At 39.5% G+C, this 18,437-nt stretch overlaps 1 protein-coding gene across 1 annotated transcript; it reads left to right on the forward strand.

Annotated features, from left to right (window-relative positions):
* Nucleotides 1–10,923: 10,923 nt before the first annotated feature.
* Nucleotides 10,924–15,856, forward strand: LOC134326599 (tripartite motif-containing protein 16-like). Its single transcript, XM_063008764.1, has 5 exons — nucleotides 10,924–10,962; nucleotides 11,431–11,662; nucleotides 12,144–12,300; nucleotides 12,620–12,679; nucleotides 14,155–15,856. The coding sequence occupies exons 2-5, from the start codon at nucleotides 11,612–11,614 to the stop codon at nucleotides 14,691–14,693; spliced, it is 807 nt and encodes a 268-aa protein (XP_062864834.1). The 5' UTR covers nucleotides 10,924–10,962; nucleotides 11,431–11,611; the 3' UTR covers nucleotides 14,694–15,856.
* The last annotated feature ends 2,581 nt before the right edge of the window (nucleotides 15,857–18,437 follow it).

The following is an 18,437-nucleotide window of genomic DNA, read 5'->3' on the forward strand; positions in this document are numbered from 1 at the left end:
TATCTGAGCGCGAGCGCAGCTTGCTTTGAGTGCGCGCATACGATCTGAGCGCGAGAGCAGCGTTTCGAGCGCGCGCATGCACTTTCGTGCGCGAGCACAACTTATTCGTGAGCGAGCGGGGTGAATTCGTGCGAGAGTAGAGAAAATCCTGCTCGCGCACAAATAAAATGTGCTCTCGACTTTTGGCACTAATCTGACGCCATAGCTTTTATCCACACACACACCCACCTTCACTCCAAACCTCCTGTTACACACTGACCCAGCGGCTTTTTCTTCATCAAAGCTAATGTCCAAGGCAGTTAAACAAAGTTATTATTATTTATTTATTGTAATATTTACACTATAATTTCCTGTTGTTTAGTTTAGTTTCAAGTTTATTTGTCATTTGTACAAATGTTAGCAGCAGTTGTACATTGAAATGTGTGTTGGGAGGCTCGGGAACTCTACGAGTGTACAAATAAGATAACAATATAATATAAGTCTTTTGTAGGAGCGGGGCGGGTAAGTGTATCATCTCTCCTATAAAAATAAAATATTTCTTTAAATGAAAAGACATGTGAAACAGTTGCAGGATGAGACATAAAAAGTAGATGTGTGTGTGTATGATTTAAAACTAAACTGAATGATAATTGGTTACCTTCAAATAATTGTGCAGCATGTGTTCCTGATTTACATTCAGTGTTAACAAGTAAAGAAGGACCCACCGTGACCCTGACCAGGTGCTAAAAAAAAACAAAAAAAAACCTTATGCTGTTGTTCCATCTCTCTCTCTCTCTCTCTCTCTCTCTGTAAAGGATCCTTAAAGAGTGTTTTGTTTTTACTAATTTATGTTCTTAAGTGTTCAGTTCAGTTTCAGATTTTGGGTTTATGTAAAAAGGTAAAGACTTTTATTTTGGTAAATGCTGCTGTTGCATTCATGCTGTTGTTTCACTCATGCGGTTTCTGTTTACGTGCAAAAAGAAACAGTTGGAGGGAAAGGACGGTGGTAGACAGAAAGCTGCTGGAAGGTTCTCAAACGGTAAAAATAGCACCTAGTTGAATGGCGAACAAGGTATATATATTTTTATTGTTTATATAGTTAATTCAGAGTACAAGGTGCTTCATGTCATGCTCATTTTGAAATATAAATATATACATACAGTATATATATATAAGCGACCATATTTTCTGCTTATCTGTTTGATGGGTTAAGGGCATTTGAGTGGAACTGGGTTATGGGTTTTTCATTTATGAGAAAGTGAACTGTGATTGTAACTGAGTTGTTTTACATTAAAACATGCTGTTATATGTGTATTGTTTCTGTATAGACAGTAATTGTGAACTATTTATTTTGTTTTGTTTAACTTAGCTCTTACGGTGAATTCTGGAATTAAAGACAATAAATCTCCATGAATCATCAGTTTTCGAGTTTTGACCATTAATCAGCTGGGTTCGCTACACTCTCTCTCTCTCAATTCAAATCAAAAGTGCTTTATTAGCATGACAAATATTCACATTTGTATTGCCAAAGCGTCTTTACAAACTAGATAATAAATGAAAAAAAAATGCATAAACATTTATATTAATTTAAAGAATGTTCAATAACATTAGTAATTAGCCTTAAAAAATAACAGAAACAAATTAGAACAACAAGTATATAAAGTGTGTATATGTATGTGTGGAAAAAGTATTTGTGGGTGTGTATGGTGTGTGTGTGCGAGTATGTGCGAGTGTGTATGGGATACAGCAGGGTTTTTCTGGTGACCCACATTTTGTCCATGATTTTTTCATGTGACCCAGGCAACATAAAAATATATATATATATGTTTACTAAATCACAAAACAAAATTCACTTACTTAATGAGAAGGATGGGCCTGTTTGCTATGTATGATCTGGTCCCATTGTGGTTCACAACAAGAGAGTGCAACACTTTTAGAGCAAAGGATTTGGTTGTTTGTTAAGATTTTAACGTCATGTTTTACACTTTTGGTTACATTCATGACAGGAACGGTAGTAACTTATTACACAAGATTCATCAGTTCACAAATTTAATATCAAACACAGTCATGGACAATTTAGTGTCTCCAATTCACCTCCACAGCATGTCTTTGGACTGTGGGAGGAAACCGGAGCACCTGGAGGAAACCCACGCAGGCACGGGGAGAACATGCAAACTCCACACAGAAAGAACCCGGACCACCCCATGATGTTGGGGACGAACCCAGGACCTTCTTGCTGTGAGGCGACAGTGCTACCCACTTAGCCACCGTGCCGCCCTTAGAGCAGGGGAACAGTTTACAAATCCAAACTATCTTTATAGACCCTGGCACTCGTTTTTTGTTTTTTCTTGACTGGCTCAGTAGCTTAATTTTTCAGCTCCGATATATATATTATTCTGAATAAAAGGTTTGAACAGCAGCAACTAGTTTAACACAGATCTGAGCTGCAGCACTGTAATAAAGCCCGCACTAGGGGGCGTTCATGATGTGCCTGTTAAAAACAATCCTGTTTATGTGAGCCTGTAAAAAGTATATTTATTTTAATTATTTATTTATTTTTGGGCGACCCATTTTTTTTGGCTCACGACCCATCCAAGGGTCGCGACCCAGAGTTTGAAAAACCCTGGGATACAGTATAAGGTCACTCACTGTCCCTCACCTGGTGGCAGGTGTGTAAGTAGAGAGCTGCGAGTGTGCAGCTCGCTCTGTGCTCCCCCAGTAGGTAGGGCAGCTTGTCAGGGTTTGAGAGCAAATTAAAATTGGGGATAATTTTGTTGATTTTGGTAAAAAATTGTTTTTAAATTTGTGTGTATTTTGTACATTCAGTGAGGAAGTGCAGCTCTGTCTCTAATTGGTTTGAAGAGCAGTGTTGACACACTCTCTCCTCTCTGGGCATCCAGGACTGTCTGTGTCGTCCCGTCTCGATGGCCAGGCTGTGTTCGCTGAGTCTGTACCTTGTCAAGCAGGGCTCTAGACTAACTTTTTGCACTGGTTGCACTGGTGCGCCTAACTTTTTTTCTTAGGTGCACCAGCACAAAAGTTAGGTGCACCCAAATTTTTGACCGCATCGCATTTAACACCGCAGTTTTACAGGTTCACTTTTTTTTTTTTTAATCACTGTCCATACAGGCAATATTGACTTGTAAATAACTAACAATCTGGTCAACATGGCCTTGTCTGATGATGTGTTTGCTACTGCCTGCCGCTGAAAGGCAGTGGGGAGAGGGGACACTTGGGCAGTGCATTTATCGCGGCATGTAATTTCAATTCGAAATGTATTAGAACCAGTCACAAATATACTATTGCCGGCCATGGTCTTCCCATGCTCTTTACAGTTAATTATAGTATTATAGACTAATTATAGCACACTTATAAAAATTATAAAAATAATAATAGAGTAAATGTGTATGTATGTGTGTATATCTATTTATGTGTGTGTATATTTAAAATGATATGTATATGTTTGTGTGTGTGTTAGAGTGTAATCTTAAATGCAGTGCATTATATTATCGGCTTTACTGGATCTTTTACACAGATTCCCAAAATCGCTTGCGGTGCACTCACTGTGTATTTTGACTACATGTATTGTAATATATTTTGGTCTTTTAGTTATTTTTATATTTTACTTAACGAAAATATTGTCGTGTTTTTACTTTCACTATCGCCACACTTTACCGCTAGCATTAGCCCCTTGCTACTGTAGAGGGTCGGCTCACCTAGCCGCTGTCCGGTGGGGATGCTGCGGGTCTTTTGCTGTGCGGTGGTGGAGGTGTGGAAATAAACGCACACGACAGGGTCGAGTCACTTTAACTGTTTAGTCAGGACTTAAGTGAGCGTTACAACACTTTACACCGCCGAGCTCCAGAACCCGAACTTCCATTCTGGGGACATCCGGCGAGTCTCATATACAAAACTAAACTTACGGCAGAACGTCCGAACGCACATGTATAAACCTGGTGCTGCATTCTGATTGGCTGAGCTGAATGTCGCTCACATATCACCGCTACAATAATGTCCCGCCCTTCGCTATCTCTGATTGGTTTAGACCATGTTATTGGCCTAATGTGTGTCTGTTGTTTTTTTTTTCCCTCGGATGCCTGGTCGCACCGGTGCGACCTGAGATTTTTTTTAGTCGCACCATTGAGAAATTAGGTTGCATGTGCGACCAAATTGGTCGCACTCTAGAGCCCTGTCAAGGTGTTTCTGAGTTTTGGATCAGTTATACTGTAGTGCTGAGATAATCTGCCACACTATACTGTCTATTTAGAGCCAAATAACATTGTAGTTTACTTTGGAGTTTAGTTTGTGTTTCCCAATAGGCCAAATGGTTTATCTTTAATTTCTGTGTAATTTGATCAGTTCTGATTAGGTTCTGGTCTTGAGTCTTAATTGTGTTAGTGTGTGTTAGTGGTGTGTTAGTATGTGTTAATGGTGTGTTGGTGCAGTGACTCAGGACCAGTTGGATGAGGGGACTGATATCTTTGCTCAGCTCTTGGTATTGCAGAGCTTTGTAATGATACGAGTGTGGGTCGCTCTCTTTGAGATGATTCCACAATTTTATTTTATTGTCCTTTTTTGTATATTATTAATAAGTGGGTATCGGCCTAATTCTGCCCTGCACACATTGTTGGTGGTGTGTCTGTGCACCTTTAATATTATTTTACAAAATTCTGTGTGCAGGGTCTCAATTGGATGTTGTTCCCATTTGTTAAATTGTTGGTGTGTAAGCGGGCCCCACACTTCACTGCCATACAGGGCAATTGGTTCAATTATTGCGCCAAATATTTTGAGCCAAATTTTGATTGGGATTTCTACAGAAGTTTTTTTTTTTTATGGCATAGAAGGCTCTGCGTGCTTTTTCTCTCAGTTCATTCACTGCCAGGTTGTAGTTTCCTGATGAACTAATGTTTAGTCCAAGGTAGGTATAGTTTTTAGAGTGTTCAATTTCATGATGTCCTAATTTAAATGTGTGTTTGGTTCCCTGAGATCTGGATCTTTTCTGGAAGGTCATAATTTTAGTCTTTTTGAGGTTGACTGTCAGGACCCAGGTCTGACAGTACTGCTGCAGCAGGTCCAGTTTGTGCTGGAGACCCTGAGCGCTGGGAGACAGCAGGACCAGATCATCTGCATACAGCAGGAGTTTAATCTCGGAGTCGTTTAGAGTGAGACCGGGCGTGGCTGAGTGCTCTAACATGGAGGCCAATTCATTAATATAGATGTTAAATAGAGTTGGGCTCAGACAGCAGCCCTGTCTCACTCCACGCTCCTGAGAGATAAAATTTGTTTGTTTATTGCCAATTCTTATTTTGCACTGGTTTTCTGTGTACATAGATTTGATAAGATCATATGTTTTACCCCCTACACCACTTTCTAATAGTTTGTAAAACAATCCTTGATGCCAAATTGAGTCAAAAGCTTTTTCAAAGTCAATAAAGCAGGCAAATATTTTTACATGGTTTTGAACTACATATTTTTCAATGAGGGTGTGTAGGGTGTAAATATGATCGGTAGTGCGGTAATTTGGTAAAAATCCAATTTGACACTTACTCAGGACGTTGTGCTCAATAAGGAAGCTTGAAAACCTTGAGTTAATGATACTACAGAATAACTTCCCCAGGTTACTGCTCACACAGATGCCCCGGTAATTATTAGGGTCGAATTTATCTCCACTTTTGTAAATTGGTGTTATGAGACCTTGATTCCAAATTTCAGGGAAGGAACCGACACTCAGAACCAGGTTAAAGAGTTTTAAAATGGCCAATCGAAGTTTGGAACTGATGTGCTTAATCATTTAATTCAGGATTCCATCAGGTCCTGATGATTTCTTTGGTTTTAATTTATTTATTTTATTAAGGAGTTCCTGCTCAGTAATGGAGGAGTCTAAAGGGTTTTGGTTATCTTTAATAGCCAATTCAAGTTCTATAAGTCTTCTATTGATGTCATTTTGTTCTGAATTTGTGTTGAATGTTATGTTTTTAAATAGTGATTGGAAATGGGTTGTCCGTATATCCCCGTCCTGAATAGCTAATTCTTCATGTTCTTTTTTATTTAGTTTGTTCCAATTGTCCCAGAATTGATGTGTGTTGATTGACTCCTCAATTAGTGTCAGTTGTTTGTTTGTGTGTTGTGCTTTTTTGGTTCTGAGCGTACGTTTATATTGTCGAAGCTTTTCACAGTAAAGAAGTCGTATGTTAGTGTTGTTTGGGTCTCTGTGTTTTTGATTTGATAATGTTCTGAGTTCTGTTCGTTAATGTTGACAGTCTTTATCAAACCAGCTGTCATCTTTTGTTAATTTGGGTTTTAGTGTAGATCTAAGTTTTAGTTTTGCCTTCTCTGCTGTTCTTCTAAAGATCTGATTAATATTTTGGACTGCCTGATTTACTCCTTCTTTACTGTGAGTGTACGCAGTGTCCAGAAAGTTTTCTAAGAGTGTTTGAATTTGGTGGCTGATGATTGCTTTCTGGAACTCTTCTGCGCTGTTCTCGGCCCATCTGTAGCATCTGGGGATGTTGTACAGCTTACTGGGCCATGTGTGTGTGGTGGGGTTAGTTTCTGTCTTTTTGTACAGACTCAGACTTCGACAGAGCTGCAGGAGGTCTTTACCGTTTTTGTTTATCCCAATGTCATAGTTGTTCCTGTAAGTGGAAGAGGAATGATTATTAAGGAACATGTTATTCTTAATAAAGTGATCTCCATGTGTTTTTAAAGTGTCTGATTGTGTTCCTGTTCTTGCATTCAGGTCTCCACAAATGAGCACATTTCCCTGGGCCTGGAAATGGCTCGTCTCTCTCTCTAGTTCTGTAAATATATCATCTGAGTAGTATGGAGACTCTGAAGGAGGGATGTAAATAGCACAGAGGAATAAGTCCCTCTGTGATGATAATATAGATTTGTTTAATTTAAGCCAGATGTGGTATTTTGCTTGTTTTATTATGTCTATGAAATTATGTAGGTTTGATTTATACCAGATGATGAGCCCCCCCAGAGTCTCTGCCCTGGTGCACTGTGCTCAGTTTTTGGGAGGGTATTAAAATTTCCCTGTAGTTTTGAGGACAGTAAGTGACCGTATCAGCCCTACACCATGTCTCTTGTAGAATGATAATGTCAAGGTGTTTTATCTGTTTGTGTAATTCAGGGTGTAAACTTTTTATACCAAAGGCTGAGGAATTTAGCCCCTGGATATTCCACGTGGTGATGGTGAGTGAAGTCATTTATAATTATTTCATTTCAGAATGAGACAAATCAGTCAAACAATCATATATACATAAAGGGCAGTTTTTTTTTTAAACCAGTTTGTTGCAAATGTACTGCAGTAATTGTTTGATCTCACCCATTTTGTCAGTGTGTTGTGGTCCTATGAGTGCTTGAGCATAGCTGAGATGTGTTTGTTCAGTCCGGGTGAGGTGGAGTGGTGTTGCTGGTTCTGAATGCTTTGGTTGGTGCCGGTGAGCTGGTGGAGTTGTCAGTAGTCCAGGCTGAAGTGATGGTAATTTGCCTGGTGCCGGTCTGGTCAGGTGAGAGCGCTGAGTAGGTTGAGGTATGCTTTGTTTTTTTAAGTTGTGTCCCATTTGAGTTTTTTTAAAAAGCGGTTGTGTTGGTGGTCGTCTGATGGGTGTGCTGTAGCTGTATGTTTGTTGTTGTAGCTTTGGGAGTTGTCCTCTGTGTTGGTCCGCTGTGTGAGTAGGTGTGTGTCTGCCCAGTGCTGCATCCTTTGGTGTTCTGGCGAATTCTTTTACACTGTTTTTGTTCAGGTGCACATGGTCGTATAGGTGATGGGGTGTAATGTTGGTGTGATGAGCGAGGTGTACATTAGGAATGAGAGCACATCCTCTGGAGATGTAGGAATTTACTTTCTGTATGGTGTCAGGGTGGAAGTCTTTGCGTGGTAGGAGGGTTGATATGATGATTTTAGTGTTGGGGAAGGTCTCTGCAGCTCTGCACATCAAGGCTCCAACACGTTCCTGTTCTATTCTTAAATCGTTTGTGCCTGTGTGAATGATTATATAACTGGGCTGAATTAGGGCATTTTTGTGGAAGATTTGGTGCACATCTTTTATTCTTGGACACCAAATTTTTGATGTTGTGTATCCTGGGAAGAGCTTTTTCTCCTGTAAGAATTTGCCATTTGAATCAATTAGTATGACGACTTCTGTGTTTGTGTGAGTTCCTGGCTGGATATTCTGCTGGTGTTGTGGGGATGTGGGCATTTCTTGTGAGTGTCCGGGGGTGGGCACGGATTAGGGCTTGGCGGTGGGTAGCGTTGAGGGCCCGGGGGTGGGCTGTGATGAGGGTTGGGTGGACAGCATTAGGGGCCTAGGGGTAGACTGAGATGAGGGCTTGCCGATGAGCATCGTTGAAGGCCCAGGGTTGGGCTGTGATAAGGGCCTGTGGGTGGGCTGAGATGAGGTCTTGGCATTGGGCAGTGTTGAGGGCCCAGGAGTGGGCTGAGGTGAGGGCTCAGGGGCGGACTGCGATGAGGGTCAGAGGATAGATTGTGACGAAGGCCCAGGGGAAGTCCTTTTAATGGAGTCTCTGTTGTGCAGCTCCGGTCTGAGGTTCAAGATCTCTCTGGACAGCTCTGCTTTAATGTTTATTTGTTCTTTTTCTGCTTTCTCTTTATATTCCTTCAGCTCATTTTGTAGTTTTTCCCTGTCCTGCTGTAGGTTCTTAATCTCTCCTTTCAGTTCCTGTACAGTCACTTTTAGCTGGTTTTTAATTTGGTTGATCTGGTCTCTGAGCTCGGTGTCTGGGTTGGGGATGTTGTGATTAAAAAAGAGTTCTATCAGCTCGGTCTCTAACAGAGATAGATTGTCTCTGAGTTGGGTCACAGTGGTGCTGAGGTGTGGGCTCGGTGGAGGGATGGTGCAGGGTTTTTTACCTGACTCTGTGTCTCTCTCAGTGGTATGTAATTCAGAGGAGGGGTTCAGACTTTCCCTGAGACACAAGCTTCTGATTGATGGAAAAACATCTGCGAATTTTCCCAGTGCATGTTCACTACCTTGAATCATGATAGTACCTGTCTGGTACAGGTTTATAGTTAAAAATCTGTGTTCTGCATTTTTATCAGTCTTCAAATACATAAATTTGACGTCCCTTACAGATACCACGTTTAGTGGCATGTTTAAAATGAGTTTTGATCTTGTACTGCTGTCTGCTATTCTCTGTCTGAACCTCCTGAGGAAACTCAAACAGGCGGGGCTTCACTGCTACTGCTGCTGTTACTGTTGCTGTTACTGTTGCTACTGCTACTGTCTCCTCATTGGCCATTTTAAAAGGTATCAATATTTGAATGATACTGGCAGTTTAACTGTCATTAACTGTCACATTCAGCAAAACAATAGCAATTTAATAAACAATTAGCACAGTAAGCCTTTAGAAAATAAATTATAGCTGTTTTATCTTCAGTTTTCTAATTCTTTTTTTGTAGAGGGTATGTAAGTGTGCAGTTTAGGACTGTGTGCTTAGATTTCCTACCCTCAGTGTGCAGAAGCAGAGCAGATTTGTCCAGGTTTTGTGGAAATGCTGTCCTTATTCCTGTTTATATGACTTTGTTTCTACTTTTCTTTTTCCTCCTCTTCCTAATACATGTTAAGTCCTCTGTACCTTATTTTCTTCTTCTTTGTGTTATCTTTTCTCCTTCTTCTTCTTTTCTTTTGAAGTTGCCTTGTTTTTGGTAAGATTCTGTCCAGATATGTTATTATTTTATCAGGTTTTGCCTAATCAAGTTATTTAAAAAAAAACTTATCTTTAATATTACATTTAAGATTATTGTAGATATTAACTGTTTTACTAAAATGTATCTCACTCCAGAAACAAAAATACTAAATAAAATCAGGAGCTCATCTTATACATGTCTTCACTCTCTGTGGAATCTCTCTCTCTCTCTCTCTCTCTCTCTCTCTCTCTCTCTCTCTCTCCTTTAGTTCAGCAGAAGTGAAACTGATCTGATGCTGTTCTGTTCGAGTGCGGATCTGTTCCGTGTCTGTGTTTGTAGTTTTGTTGATAATTGAAGTTGATGAACGCAGGTGAGTTTATACATTTCCACACTTCTGTACATTACTGTGTATTGTTACTTTATGTAGTTCAAATTGTTGATTTGATTTAAACACACTTGTTTTGAACATGACGCTCACAAACTAAACCAGGAAGTCTGAGCTGCTGTAAATAACTTGCTGTGTTTACTGGTGTTTCTGTTTCCGTGTAGAAAAATGGCTGAATCCAAAATTTCAGTAACTCAGGACGAGTTCAGCTGTTCAGTCTGTCTGGAAACACTGAAGGATCCAGCTGCTATTCCATGTGGACACAGTTTCTGTATGGTGTGTATTAATAACTGCTGGGATCAGGAGGATGATAAGGGAACACACAGCTGTCCACAGTGTAGACAAACCTTCACTCCAAGACCTGTTGTGAGGAGAAACACAATTCTGGCTGGAGTTCTTCAAGCTCCACATCATGAACACTGTTCTTCTGGACCTGAAGATGTGGAGTGTGATTTCTGTACAGAGAGAAAATCCAAAGCAGTTAAATCCTGTCTGGTGTGTTTGGCCTCTTACTGTAAAACTCACCTTCAGCCTCACTATAAATCTAATGCTTTTAAGAAGCACAAGCTGGTTGAAGCCTCCAGACGACTCCAGGATTAGATCTGCTCTCAGCATGATAAACTGCTGGAGGTTTACTGTCGTACTGATCAGCAGTGTATCTGCTTGATGTGTACCATGGATGATCATAAAGGACATGATACAATATCAGCTGCAGCAGAAAGAACTGAGAAACAGGTAAAATATTATACAGCTCTCTTTAACAAGTAACAACTCATTATCATTTACACTGATATTATGTTGTGCTCGTACACAATACAAGTAAATCCTGAATTGTTTTTCTGTGTAGAAGCAGCTGCTGGAGATCCAGAGAAAATTCCAGGAGAAAATCCAGAACAGAGAGAAGGAACTTTGTGAGCTGATAAACGCTGTGGAGTCTCACAAGGTAAGTTTTATAAACAAAAAGCTCTCAGGATCAGTCCGACTCTCCTCCATTAAACCAATCTCCATTAAAAATGAGATATAGTGATGGAGCCTTTTTGTTCATAAATTTAAAAGAATCTTTAAATTCTGCCTGGTTAGTTGGTGATTGATGCTGTACAGCAATTCTGAGGTTGTGTTAATAATTATAAGGGTGATTAGATCAGATTAGGACTTTGACTGAGCCACCCAAAAAGATTATTGGTTGTTGCCGTAATTACCGTGTAAGATTTCTGGTGAAGACTTGAGAAGATCACTACATTGGATTTCCCAGTCCTGGCCAGGCTGTTGTTTCCTGACACTCAAGCCATTTAGCACCATCACCAAGCTATGGGTGATGGAAGTCTTAGTCTGACCAGTAGCTACATATGAATGTGCAGGATGGACAAATATCAAAGTAAGAAATGTTTCCTCTTTCTGAATCTTCTAACAGTGTTCTGCACAGACAGTAGTGGAGAACATTGAGAGGATCTGTACTGAACTAATCAACTCAATTAACAGAAGATGCTCTGAGCTAAAAGATCTGATCAGAGATCGAGAGACAGCAGAAGTAAGTCGAGCTGAAAAAGTCCTGAAGCAGTTGGAGCAGCAGATTGTAGAGCTGAAGAGGAAAGATGCTGAACTGGAACAGCTTTCACACAGAGGATCCCGTCCATTTCCTCAAGGTAACAGCACTAAAATAATTATATTATTGCTGCACCAGTCCAAGTAATAAATTACAGCGGTACCTTGTAACTTGACGTCCCCTAAACTTAAAATTTTTGAAATTTAATGCCTTTAGTTGAGAAATGTGTTCTCTTAAACTCGATTATTGTAAGAATTAATTTAAACATGTTAGGGAGAGCCGGAAACACAACAGAAACCACGTCACAAGCAAAGCATCGTCTCCTGTCTTCCCAGAGGTCTCCTTTTCATAGGCGTCTTCCCTGGTGGTAGCTTTGCGCATCTTCATGCATCTTCTACAAATCTGTAACACAGGGAAAACCCCCCTACACAAAACACATTATGACCCATAAAGTCGTAACACTGAAATACTGTTAATGTTATTAGGAGAAACGTCACTCTGTGCTTCATGTCAGTCGTCCATTATTTGTGATTCATCATCATCTTGTTGTTTCTCTGTGAACATTATCTGTCTGGATGTAGAATTTTCGGCTGCTGGATCCTGCTGGATCTGCAGAATCAGCCGCCATCACAATCAGTCCTTTCCTCTCATTTGATGATGTTACAAAGTCTGTATCTCAGCTGAGAGAGAAAGTAGAAGAATTCTGGAAAGATCAGTGTGAGAAGATACCAGATGAAGGTGAGTTCAAGCCCTCAGTGTTCCATTGTCTCCAAAATGCTTCTGTACTCAAACATCGAACAAAACAATCAAATTTACCAACATAAACATTTTACATCTAACAACATCATTCATTTACTCATTAACCCAGTACTGGTCATGGTCACAGTGAGTCCAGGGTTGAATGAAATACACTCACTTGGTCAGTTATCCAGACTTAAGGTCACTTTAGACACACTGGGAGAACATGTCAAACTTCTTACTGGCTGTACCTGCAACAGTTTCTGGTGTAAATATGTATTTACTGTGATTAGTGATTGTACTGTTACTCTTTCTGCAGTGAAGAAAGTCTGGATTACTTCACCTCCTGAACCTGAAATCAGAGAAGATTTTCTACAATGTAAGTTTCTCACAAGCACACAAACATACACAGTGCAGTGAAAAAGTATTTGCACCCCCCAGTTATCTGTATTTTTACAGATTTGTCACATGTTATATGGAATTGTTGTGTTTTTGTATTACACATGTGTTTAATCTTTAAATCATGAACTGATGACCAGATGTTCTTCTTTAATCCTGAAACTCCATCACACAACCACCACCATGACTGACTGTTAGTAAGATGTTTTTATTGTAAAATGCTGTTTTAGGTTTATTGCAAGTATAAGAATTCTGACTCATCAGTTCACAGAACATCATCCCCAAAAAGCTTTAGGGTCATGTGCTTAAGTCTCAATCATCCAGTCACAAAAACCCGTGAAAACACACACACACCAACACACATTTACACAGACACACCGTCTCACACACACTCTTACACACATTCACACTTACACACACATTAACAGACACACACTCATGTGTGCGCGCACACACACTTTAACACACACAATTCAAAGAGCATGAATGTGTGTTTGTTGTTGGATTGTGTGTTGCTGGTGTGTGTCTGTGTACTGTTTGTGAATGTGTCGTGTTTGTGGGGTGTTTCTATATGTCTGTGTCGTGTTTGTGTAACATTTGTGTGTGTTTGTGTAGTGTTCATGTGTTTGTGTAGCATTTGTGTGTTTGAATAGTATTTGTGTTTGAGTAGCATTTGTGTGATTGTGTAGTGTCTGTGTATTTGTGCAGTGTTTGTGTAGTGTCTGTGTGTATTTGTATAGTCTGTGTGTATGTGTAGGGTTTGTATGTGATTGTGTAGTGTTTGTGTATGTGTAGGGTTTGTATGTGTTTGTGTGATTGTGTAGTGTTTGTGTAATGTATGTGTATGTGTAATGTGTGTGTGTTTGTGTAGTGTCTGTGTGTACATGGAGGTTTTGTGTGTGTTTGGATTGTGTGTTGCTGGTTTGTGTCTGTGTCCTGTCTGTGAATGTGTCGTGTTTGTGGGGTGTCTATATCTCTGTGTAGTATTTGTGTGTGTGTGTGTGTGTGTGTGTGTGTGTGTGTGTGTGAGTAGTATTTTTGTGTATGTGTAGTGTCTGTGTGTATTTGTGCAGTGTTTGTGGTGTTCATGTGTGTTTGTGTAGTATTCATGTGCGTTTGAGTAGTATTTGTGTGTATGTGTATTCTCTGTGTGTATTCATGTGTGTTTGTGTAGTATCTGTGTGTGGTTGAGTAGTATTTGTGTGTGATTGAGTAGTATTTATGTGTGTGTAGTGTCTGAGTATCATGTGTGTATATGTGTAGTGTCTGTGTATTTGTGCAGTGCTTGTGTGTGTTTGTCTAGTGTCACTCTTACACGCACACACATAGACATGAATAATTACACACACACTATACACACAAACACTGTACACACACTGTATACACACACTGTACACACACACACACACTCTCTCTCTTCTATGTTAATTGGTTTATTTTGTGTTTCCTCTCCAGATGTTTGTCGGTTCACACTGGATCCAAACACAGTAAATAAAAACCTCCGTCTGTCTGAGGAGAACAAAGTGGTGACCTGCAGTGAAACATTACAGTCGTATCCTGATCATCCAGATAGATTTGATATTTACTGGTTACAGGTTCTGTGTAGAGAGAGTGTGAGTGGACGCTGTTACTGGGAGGTTGAGTGGAGTGGGGATGATGGGGTTTATATAGCAGTGTCATATAAAAGCATCAGCAGGAAGGGACGTGGTGTTGAGTGTTTGTTTGGAGGTAATGATCAGTCCTGGAGTTTGTTCTGTTCTCCATCCAGATTTTTATTCTGGCACAATAAGAAAAATACTGAAATTATCATAATGCCGAGTTCCTCTAGAATAGGAGTGTATGTGGATTATGAAGCAGGAACTCTGTCCTTCTACAGCGTCTCTGATACAATGAAGCTCCTCCACAGAGTTCAGACCACGTTCACTCAGCTCCTCTACCAGGGGTTTTATCTTTATTCAGGATCAAAAGTGAAACTGTCAGATTTAACAAATTAAATGTAAAATTAACATGAAAGTGTAACATTAAACTGTTTAAAACATTAAACATTAAAAGATTTTCTTTTTAATAAGGAAACATTTAAACATTTAAAAATATATAAAACACAATAAATACAGTGCTGTGAAAAAGCATTTACCCCCTAATCTAAATGGATTCAGATATTAAAACTAAATTAAATAAAAGACAAACTGAATATTTAAAAACATAAAATAAATTTGTGTACATTACAAAATGGTAAATGTGATCATTTTCACATTAAACTTCTTTCTTCTCAAGTCTATTATAAGCAAAATCTTATTATAAAAATGATCATTTTCCTTTTGAACCACAGGTTGGTCATTTCAGCAGTAGCGAGCGCTTATGAGCAGTAATAACTGAGACGTTTGGTGTTTCTAGGCTGTTTAGTACATTAAGTCACATGAGGTGTTTTAGACTTTCCTGGAGAAGCTGATTCTCACCTGGTTTCTCCTGAGCTGTAAAACACAAGTTTAAAAGTGAAACCAGCACATGATGAGGAATAATACAGCAGAACTTAGATATGTGTGGATGGTTTCAGAGGGGATTTGATTCTTTCACAGAAATAGTTATTTGTATTGTGGTACGTTCGTTCAGGCTTCATCAGTTTATCTCTGCTCATTCAGCCTACAGCAGTTTAGATCCGCCCACTTAACCAACAATTTGCCTCCATGATGAGCAGTACAGTAAACAAATATAACAGTAAAATTAAAAACTAAAGTGCAATTCATTCTCGATTAAAGTGCATAATGTTTTTCTACAACACCATGTTTTTACATTATTTAATGTCATGCATCATTTTATAAAAACTTTTTTTTTCAACTTGGTCACAAGATCTCTACCATATTATATTACTTTTTTTAGTAAAGTGCCACAAGATGGCGACAAAACATGTGTATCTATTCTATTAATATTCATAAGCACGCACACTCACTCACATACACAACACACACATAAGCTTATACATTCACATGTTTTTTGCTTTATGCATTATGTTGATATTATTTTGGTGATTTGTTGTCTTTCTATATCATTAAAAAATTTTGTATGTTATGTTCTGATTTCTATATTATAAAATTGATTCATTATTTTGCTGAAGGTTTTATACTGTATGTCTGTTAGTATTTTTGCCTCTTGATGCACTGTATGCTATCTTAATATTTTAAATTATGAAAATAAAATTTGTACTGTAGAACTACAGATGGAAAATTGACCAATTACAAAATGGGAATGGTGCATCATTAAATAGATAAGATAATCTTTATTAAACCGCAATTATTTTTTAATTGACAGGTCTAATGATAGTGAACTATACCCTCTAAAATAATTTCTATTAATTTTTTAATTTATCAAAAGAAAAATTGACTCCCTCAGTTTCCAAAAGCTCTTCACTTAGTATCATTCTTGATTCTTCCGAGTCGATTCCTTAAAGAACAGATTAAAGAATCGACACGTGCAGACTCACTTGCACCCCCGACAGAATTTTCTCAACCTACAACTTGGAGACTCTAGAATTCATGACATTAAACAGTTGAATCTAATTTCCTTAAAGTAATTGTAACAGACTTTTCTGTGGTGTGCTGACAATATTTGATGTATGTGTTTAGGTATTACATGCATTTTATAAGTTTTATACATTTTGTTCCATAATCAATGGACAACTGTGCTTTTCTACACGCATAATTATCTTTCTGTAGTCTGTAGTGGTGTGCGATACTGCATAATTTCGTATTGATCCAATATCAAGTAAATACAAGGACAGTATCGCTGATACCAATACTGTTTACTTATGAAAGCAGGTTACTTATGTTCATGTGGACGGCAGTGGGTCTTGATTTATGAGGTGAATATACACTATATTGCCAAAAGTATTCACTCACCCATCCAAAACATTGAATTCAGGTGTTACAATCACTTCCATGGCCACAGGTGTATAAAACCAAGCACCTCGGCATGCAGACTGCTTCTACACACATTAGTGAAAGAATGGGTCGCTCTCAGAAGATCAGTGAATTCCAGCATGGTACCGTGATAGGAAGCCACCTGTGCAACAAGTCCAGTTGTGAAATTCCCTCGCTACTAAATATTCCACAGTCGACTGTCAGTGCTATTATAACAAAGTGGAAGTGATTGGGAACGACAGCAACTCAGCCATAAAGTGTTAGGCCACGTGAAATGACAGAGCGGGTCAGGAGATGCTGAGGAACATAGTGCACAGAGGTCACCAACTTTCTGCAGAGTCAATCACTACAGACCTCCAAACTTCATGTGGCCTTTAGATTAGCTCAAGAACAGTGTGTAGAGAGCTTCATGGAATTGGTTTCCATGGCCAAGCAGCCGCATGCAAGCCTTACATCACCAAGCGCATGGTCTAAAGCACGCCGCCACTGGACTCTAGCGCAGTGGAGACATGTTCTCTGGAGTAATGAATCACACTTCTTCGTCTGGCAATTCAATGGACGAGTCTGGGTTTTGCCAGGAGAACGGTACTTGTCTGACTGCATTGTGCTGAGTGTAAAGTTTGGTGGAGGGGGGATTATGGTGAGGGGTTGTTTTTCAGGAGTTGGGTTCGGCCCCTTAGTTCCAGTGAAAGGAACTCTTAATGCTTCAGCATACCAAGAGATTTTGGAAATTTCATGCTCCCAACTTTGTGGGAACAGTTTGGGGATGGCCCCTTCCTGTTCCAACATGACTGTGCACCAGTGCACAAAGCAAGGTCCATAAAGACATGGATGAGCCAGTTTGGTGTGGAAGAACTTGACTGGCCTGCACTGATAGAACACCTTTGGGATGAATTAGAGAGGAGACTGTGAGCCAGGCCTTCTCGTCCAACATCAGTGTCTGACCTTACAAATGCGCTTCTGGAAGAATGATCAAAAATTCCCATAAACACACTCCTAAACCTTGTGGAAAGCCTTTTATTTTATTACAAATAATCTCTACACCTACAAATAACATTTCCACACACTTGTTAAAGCACGTAGGTCTGAGTCGTCTAACGATTTCTGATTTGTTCTTATTTGTAAACAAACAAAGACAACAATAAAGTCTTTCTGTCCGCAGCCTGTGAATTCATGATGCAAATACCAGGTACAACACACACTGTTCCACGTGGACATGCAAATTAAGTTGTTTGCCTAAAAATGATTCGTTTCTTTCACATACTGCATACTTTCATCCCTTACTGCAGTCACCACACGATCAGCAAGACTGAAGGAGGTTTGGAACAGGGACCCTCCTCCAGAGTGCATACAGGCCAAGTCTAGACTTAAACCACAGTAAAGATTGCAGTTCATAGACTCACCATCCAGTCTGACGTGGATCGAGAGGATCTGCCATAAAGAGCGGAGCGCTCAAATCTTGGTGTGCAAAGCTTGGCGCAGACCTGCAGCTGTAATTACTTCCAACCAGGCTTTTGAACACAGTGTTTAAGGGTGGCACCATATTTTGTGTTGACCAGCTACGACTCTTGATGATGAAGTTTTAATAAAAGATGAATAATTAATGACAGATTTTGATGGGGATCATTTACAAACACAACATCTCTCATCACGCGGTTCCTCCTCCCCCCTGGAACGTTGTTTATGCAAAAGCTGATTCATGACGCCTCATGCAAATCATACAAATTTACTGACATGAACACGAACATGCATTCAGTGTCCAGTATCAGGTGATGGTGATATCTTCTCACGTATAACAAATACATCTATACACGTGTTATATAG

This window comes from Trichomycterus rosablanca, chromosome 14, assembly GCF_030014385.1.
Source record: "Trichomycterus rosablanca isolate fTriRos1 chromosome 14, fTriRos1.hap1, whole genome shotgun sequence".
NCBI classification, from domain to species: domain Eukaryota; kingdom Metazoa; phylum Chordata; class Actinopteri; order Siluriformes; family Trichomycteridae; genus Trichomycterus; species Trichomycterus rosablanca.